This window comes from Cordyceps javanica, chromosome 7 (assembly GCF_051103115.1).
Source record: "Cordyceps javanica chromosome 7, complete sequence".
NCBI classification, from domain to species: domain Eukaryota; kingdom Fungi; phylum Ascomycota; class Sordariomycetes; order Hypocreales; family Cordycipitaceae; genus Cordyceps; species Cordyceps javanica.
Window position 1 is genome coordinate 3,274,110 of NC_139301.1, and position 8,280 is coordinate 3,282,389.

At 40.6% G+C, this 8,280-nt stretch overlaps 1 protein-coding gene across 1 annotated transcript; it reads left to right on the top strand.

Annotated features, from left to right (window-relative positions):
- Window positions 1-279: 279 nt before the first annotated feature.
- On the top strand, window positions 280-5,017 carry V2A60_010469 (uncharacterized protein; the record flags this gene model as incomplete). The annotated part of the gene is made up of 8 exons (XM_083261725.1): window positions 280-1,062; window positions 1,231-1,536; window positions 2,017-2,241; window positions 2,299-3,147; window positions 3,233-3,745; window positions 3,848-4,028; window positions 4,088-4,163; window positions 4,222-5,017. 8 exons carry the CDS (start codon window positions 280-282, stop codon window positions 5,015-5,017), a joined length of 3,729 nt encoding a protein of 1,242 aa, XP_083117851.1.
- Between the last annotated feature and the right edge of the window lie 3,263 nt (window positions 5,018-8,280).

Sequence of the window (8,280 nt, forward strand, 5' to 3'; positions counted from 1 at the left end):
CTCCTAGCAGCCACTGCTTGGGCGCTCGCCTTCAGTGGAAGCTGTATAGGCCTTTCGCCATCGTACTCGGAAGAAGACCCATGCCCCATTAGATGCGCCGAGGGGGGCATCAGTCCTAGGAATTGGACAGTCTATCATTCTGTTGATCGTCTCAACTACTGCAACTCGTCTCTTCTTTTGTCTTTTTCTGCCTTCAGCCCCTTGGACGACCCCAGCATTGGATATACCTTACGAGCTTGTGTAGCAGATGGCGCGGGAGACAATAACGCGGCGCAGCCTATGCACAACAACCAAGCGCAGAACGGTTCTTCGCTCAACTCGAATCCCAGCGTCCGAGCTCGCTCGGTGAATGAAACGACAACAGCAACGAACTCATTAAGTGCCAAGCAATATGCACCGGCCACGGTGTTTTGGAAGGTTGAGGCGCCGACGCTCGATGCAGCCGACATATCTGGCTTCGCCCAACAGCTACAATCTTTTCTTGATACCATGGACGTTTCAGAAGAAGGCACTGCTCCGAAATTGATGTTTATACATCATCCACTTTCATCCGTCTCCATTGGAATTTATGCTGGAACTGGTGTGGCGACGTCCCCATTAACGAGCGCCTTATCGAGCTTCATCACATCTCAAGGATATTCTGGTGGCGTCCTGGTCCAAGCTTGCGATACTTTTCGCATTAACGGCACCGAAACCTTGAACGCAACTTCTCACGAAGAAGGTGGTCAATCTGTGGCTGCTTCAGTCGGAATCGTCGCAGCCTCCGGCCCGCAAAGCTTGGCCGAAGCACAACGAGCGGTCCGTCAATGGGCCATGTCTGGCTGCGTCAGTGAGGGCTACGCGAAAAAGTCGACGCTCCCAGTCAAGCTTCAAACGGTTGCTATGTCCACGGACAACGAAAAGCAGGCATCGCTCTCTAGAAGAGGCGCATACTCGACAACCACTGTCCAAAGTGGCGATCTTTGCGCAGACCTCGCGAAAAGGTGCGGCATTTCCACGGCTGATTTGCTCAAGTATAACAACAAACCTGACTTTTGCACGACGCTCCGAGTACCTCAGCTGGTTTGTTATACGGGAGGCGCTTTACCTATCCCGGAGCCTGACTCTAACGGAAATTGCAAAGCTCACGAAGTCCATGCCGATGAGAGCTACTAGTCCATTGCCAATGACAGTTCCTTCCTCTTCTCCGTCGATGACCTCGAGGAGTTTAATAAAAACACTTAGGGCTAGGGCGGCTGCAAGAATCTGCAGGCCAGTACCATTATCTGCCTAAGTCCAGGCAGCCCACCGCTCCCCAAGCCCGTCCCCAATGCCATGTGCGGCCCGGTCAAGCCAGGAACTACGGCGCTCCCTCACGGCACGGACATAACCACGCTCAATCCATATCCTTTAAACTCGTGCTACGATGTCTGGGGCTTCTGCGGTACCACGGACGAATTCTGTCAGCCAGTACCAGCTAGGCAGTCTCCCGGGGCTCCGCAGCCCATCGGCGCTCCGAACTGCATCTCGAACTATGGTACTGATGTTATCAACAACGTGAGTCCAGCATTTATAAGCGACCACGACAGAAACGCTAATATTATCATCATTTAGGGATCGCCTCCTTCTTCCTTCATCAGTATTAGCTATTTTGAGGGCTACGGAGTATCTCGGAAATATCAGGCAATCGACATTCGCAATATTAATATAAGCAAATACACCCACATACATTTTGCATTTACCACTATAACACCAGGGAGTTATCAAGTTGATATAGGACCGACGATTAACCAGTACTACTATTTTAAAAGAATAAGTAGTCCAAGGAAGATTTTATCTTTTAGTAGTTAGACTTTTTCTACCGAGTAAGTTTCAGTCCTTTATTTATAGTTCATACTAACTAATAGTATAACTAATAGCCCGGCCACCTATAGAATATTTCGAGAGGGAGTTCTTAACGCACACCGTAATAAACTAGCACAAAACATCGCGGATTTTATTATTAGTGAAGGCTTAGATAGCGTCGATATTGACTAGGAGTACCCTACAGCGCCCGATCTCCTAGACATTCCTACGGCCAACGCGGGCGAAGGTGAAAACTATTACCACTTTTTGAAAAAGCTCCGGTCGCTTCTTCCATCGGAAAAGAGCGTTTCCTTTACGGCGCCTGCTTCTTTTTGGTATCTCCGCGGCTTCCCTATCGCTCAGATTATTAATGTTGTAGACTACGTCGTTTACATGACGTATGATTTACACGGCCAGGTATATTGAACTCGCCTGGCGGACACTTATTATAATTTCGAAGCTAATTTCTAGTAGTGGGATTACAGGAACAAATGGACTGATTCAGGCTGCCCGGGTGGAAACTGTCTACGTTCTCATGTTAATGTCACCAAGACAATGAATACCTTATCTATGATTATAAAAGCTAGTATGCCATCGAATAAAATTGCTATCGGTATTGCAAGCTACGGTCAGTCCTTCCAAATAACAGACGGCCAGTGCGTTGGCCCTATGTGCACTTACACGGGCAAAGCATCCGGAGCTACCCCGGGACAGTGCACGAAAACCGCAGGCTACATCAGCAATGCTAAGATTCGCGAAATACTAGCAAACAACCCAACAGCACGAAAGCTTAGTAATGGCGATGGGGCGGACATCTTGACCTACAACGGAGACCAGTGGGTCTCATACATGGGTGATGACACCAAGGCGAGACGCATCAACATATATCGAAACATGAACTTTTTGGGCACATCAGACTGGGCTGTCAGTCTTGATAACGTTGGTCTTGTGGACGACCCGGACTCTAGCGGCAATGACTCGGACGATGACGACGACGACTCGGGCGACACGAGCGACCTTGGCTTGGGAAGATTTCCTGGACTAGTGTTCAAGGCAAAGAATCGCAAACTTGGAAAAGGCGCGGTGCAGCCAAAATACCACAAGAGCTGTGCCAAGTACAAGGCCTCAATGCAGCAGAGCTGGCGCGAATCCGGCGAGATTGCTGATTCCACCATGAAGTATAAGCCCAACAGCAAGTTCCAGCGCGCGCTCGACATTTATTTTGGGGGGGAATCGGCGGGACACGGACCATTCTTTTTAAGCAAGTCATTTCGCGATGCGGTTGAGCTGGAAGCGGAAGCCTGTCTACACAATCACTTCTTCGTTCGCTCGTCAACGCCTACGCATACCCACGAGAATGTCAAAGTACCCGTGCTAACCAAAATATCTAATGACAGACACTTTCCAGAGACTTTGGGAGTCCCATTGGGGACTCAAGAACTATAAAAATTATAAGACAGACACTGAGAGCTTGGGAATGAATATTCACGCGCAGTTCTTCTGCGGCAGCGGCGTGTATCCGGAAATCTGGACCAACAACAAGGAGTTCAAGGATGTTTGCCGAAAGGACAATAAAGGAGCAACAACCTACCAGTACGATTCGCACCCATTTCAGAGCAGTAATCCTCAGACGGTTTTCTGCGAATTGGCGACACATTCAGACAAAACCTGGTCCCTGGAAGAGGCCGATAACAAAGCGGCCGATTGGGATTACCACTTGCGGGTCATCAACATGTGGAAGCAATCGCGACCGTTTATATTCTACCATGAGAGCATCCATTGGAAACGCGTTACCAAACGCCCGTGGTGTGGTTCTTCGCTCATGGACCCCGATACCGGAGAAGCCACTGACGAAACGTACGATCTAAAAAAGCTTTTAGCTCTCAAGTTCAGCATGAAGATACAAAACGCAGAAAACTGGGTAAGCAGTGCGCTCTAGAAACGTGTTTTCTTGTTTTTCGTTTCCCCTCTTCCGCGTATAGTGGTAAGTGATGACGACTTGCTAATATAAGAAAACATGTAGTCGCTGGCTGCTATGGCCATGTGGATAATGGACACGTGGAACGTGGAAGCCCCCGTGCCAGTTTATCTGGGCTCTAGTACGAAGCGAAGTGATTTTCCCGCAGTCGCGGAAGAGGAGGACGCCGAGCATGACGCCGTGCGGAGATCCGAGTTGGAAGACGACCAAGAGTTCTACCAACAGAGTGCGTGCAATCATCAATATCAGCATTGTCAAAGAAGCCAGCTAACATGGGTTTTCAAGACCACGACCCCGCCCTCGTTGATCTGGCCAATTTCCAGCCTCTCTTCGACGAAGGCGAACTAACTCATGAATTCAAGTATGTATACAATACTCAATTGGCAGTTCACGAGTGGCTAATGCCTGATCGTCTCAAGGTATGAATGTTCGGAGGGTCCTTTGTTCACCACTCTTCAGTGTTCGCTCCTGTGCCAAGGAGGCTTATGTACAGAAACATATGACGGCTACGTCCTCTGCAGCAGCTGCAACACGACGACTCCAGACGAGCCTCTGTACAAAAGAGAAGAATTTAGTGATGCGTTTGACAAGGCCAACATGAGCGACTGGAAGATTTACAGCGGCAAGTTTCAGGTATCGCCTGCTGGACTCAGCGCCGAGGCAGGTATAGAGGGCGAGGCTATTGTGTACGGTCACAAGATGGCCGACTTCATCTTTGAAGTCGACATTACCGTGGCAGCCTCGGGAGCCGGGGCCAGCGGTGATGCCGGGCTCGTGTTTCGCGCGACACACCCGGACCAGGCTTCGCTCGGGCACACTGTCGGCTCTTATTACGCGGGCATCAGCGCCAACGGCGGACGAGTGTTTCTCAACCGCATGCCTGACAATGAGCAGTTGGCCTCGGCCAAAATGAGCATCAATAGCGGGGACAAGATTCACCTCAAGGTGCAAGCCGTCAACGAGACCATCTCTGTGTACGTCGGCGACGATATGACCACGGCAAAACTTGTCAAGAAAGATTTGACCTTTCAAGACGGTTTCAATGGCGTGCAAGTACATAGCGTGGCGGCGACATTCTCCAACGTCAGCATGATTCCCGTCGTCAGGCAGCGAGGAGTCCTAGACAGCTGCAGCAGCTTCTATCGCGCCGTGGCAGACGAAACTTGTCAGTCAATCGTTGCCAAGCATAAATCCATCTCGTTGGCGCAATTGTAAGCAGTATCGGGAACTTTGCCAGGTTCAACCTTTTTTGCATTGTCGACTGCCTTTACTAACGGCCTTTCTTATCCAGACACTCTTGGAACCCTACATTACGAGACGGTACGTTTTAACTTGATTCTCCACGGTAGCAAAGTATTTAGATCCCGAACCACAAAACTGATAACTCCTATCATTTATTTTATTTGTTGGCACGTAGTGCCAATAGTTCCTCTACTAGGATAGGTTTCCCTACTAAAAAATAACTAGCATATACTAATAGTTTCCTAGTAGGATACTAGTAATAATTAATAGAATTACCTATAGAGAGTAGCTAAGATAAAAAAAAAATTACTTTTATAAAATAGAGTATAAATAAAGCTATATTACTTATTTTTATACTCTTATTATTAGAACTATATCTATAATTTACTACCCTAACTTTAGGGTTAATAGAGTATATACCTATATTACTAGTACTCGTAGTAATAGTTTTTTCTATACATATCTAGCCTTATTAAAAAATAACTAGGGTATACTAATAATTATTTATAAGGGTACTTATAATAATTACTTAGATAGTATATAAAGAATAAAGTAATAAGAAAGAAAAAATACTTTTAGGAAATAAAGTATAAAGAGAATTTATTATTATATTTATATACTTATACTATTAGAAATATATATATAATTTATTATATTATATTAATAGTTAATATAGTATATACTTATATTATTAGTACTAGTAATAATAGTTTTCCTTATATATGCCTAGGTATATTTAAAAATAACTAGGGTATACTAATAATTCTAGAGAGGAGTAATAGTAATAATTTATATAATTACTTAATAGACCCTAGATAAGTTACTTAAAAAAATACTATTAAGGAATATAAGAGAAAGAGAGTCTTATTACTTTTTCTTAGCTTCCTATTACTAGAAGTATAACTAATATTTACTATACTAACTTAGTAAAAATTAGGATAGTTACTTACTTAGGGATACTATCTCTACTAACTAAATAATAGTATATATACCCTATAAGAATAATATATAATAGATAAGCTAATTATATATATATAATATAAAGTCCTAATATATAAAATATATTAATATACTATACTAGTAAAGAAGGTTATAAAATACTTCTAATAGCTATTATATAACTTACTAAGGTTATAATACTAGTAGTTATAAGAATAGGTAAGATAATAGCTAGTCTACTAAGATATTACTAATATTATATCTAGTATCTAAATAGAGTATACCTAGCTACTAATTCTAGAACTTAATATACTATATTATAATAAGCTAAAGTATAAGGTATTAGAAGACTATAATTATATTATTAAGGACCTATATTATATTAGGGAATATATTTATTATATATATAACTACTAACTACTTAGCTAAGTAAGTAGATTACCTAAAAACCTAGTACCTAATAATATACCTAACCCCTAGTAAGAAGGGGTCTTCTTCTAGTAGCTCTTCCTATTAGGTATTAGTAGCTAACTATTTAAAGTTAATATCTAGCTAGGACTTAAAGCTAAACCCCCTAACTCTACTAGTATATTTAATAAGTTCTAGGCTATACTATATATTAAGGTTAGGATAAGGGCTAAATAGGTTAAGTAGCTAAACGAGTATATAATACCTAATATATAGCTTATAAGGCTTAGCTCTATAATATACTTTAGTAGCCTTATTATTATAAAAGTAGAGATCCTATCTCTTACTAATGTCTAGCCCCTCTTATACCTACTATCTAAACTAGACTTAACTATTATGATAATAGCCTCCCTATTTAGGTATATTATAGTTATAGTAAAGAAATACTATAAGCCTATACTTATAGGCTAGAATATCCTCTTTAAGGTTAACTATAGAGAGGTAGGTAAGGAGTATACTTACCTATTCGAGTTCTACCTTACCTAGTAGATAAGGTAATAATATATATAACTTAGCTAATAAGCGCTAGTATATATTATTAGGTCTATATAGGATACTAAGGATAATAAGGAAGTCCTACCCTTTAAGACTAGTCTTAAATAGGAGTTAGAACTTATAGTATTACTAAGCTATATAGATAAGGTATAGTATATACTAGATAATAATATAAGAGTATAATACCTATAGTAGGTAGAGTAATATACCCTCTAACTATAAATAAGCTTTATCTACTAATAAGTTTACTCTAAGTATAATAATATACTTATTAGCTTTATATATATACTTAGTATATATAATAATAAGGGCTAGGAGGGCTTTATTAAGTTTATGCCTAAGCTATCTATACTTATAGCTATTATATAGCTTATTATTATAGAGAGTATATACTAGGCTAGGTAATAGGATATTATAACTATAGTATCTACTAGCCTATTTAGGAAAGAATATAAAGAATATATCCCTAGTATTTACTAGAGAGTTAAGGAAAGTATAAAGATATACCTCCTACTAGGTAATAATAACTAGGGTATTACTCTAATATAGTATATATACTAACTCTATAACTATAGGATAATAGTTATAATAAATATAGTAATACCTAGCTACCTATTCTAGGAGGGTAAAGAACTTATTATATATAACCTTTAGTTCTTTATATATAGTATATAGTAATATATTAATATTATTATATAGAATGCCTACTAGCTACTATATATAGACCTACTTATAGCATAGTAGCTAGATAGTACCTCGTACTAGTACTAGTACTAGCCTACCCCGCTAGCTATAGCTAACTAATAGGTAAGTATCCCTACTATACTATAGGAAAAGATATTCGATAATATAACTAATACTATAGTTAGCTACTTTATAACTAATACCTTAAACTAACTAGTACTAGGGGCTAAATACTAGCTATTTAAATAGGTCTAGTATAATAATATCTTCTACTCCTAGTTTATTATATATAATAGGCTAATAGAACTAAAGCTATACCCTAGGGCTACCTTTAGGTATAGCTAGTAAATATCTAGGTTCCTAGAGAACCTACTCTTCCTTATATATATTACCTATAGGTAGCTAGCTAAAGGCCTAGAGCTACTTAGTATATACTATACTAACTTAGTAAATAGTAGGGTATATAATATCTTTATTAATAGGGGTAAGGTTATAATTATTATTATACTTTATAAAGGCTACTCCTAGTTAGTGTAGGAGAAGATTATATATAAGTTCCTCCTTAGACTAGTTAGGGAGCTAGTAATATACTATATCTAGCTTATACTCCTATTCTAGTAAGTATTATAATAGAATATATAGCCCTTATA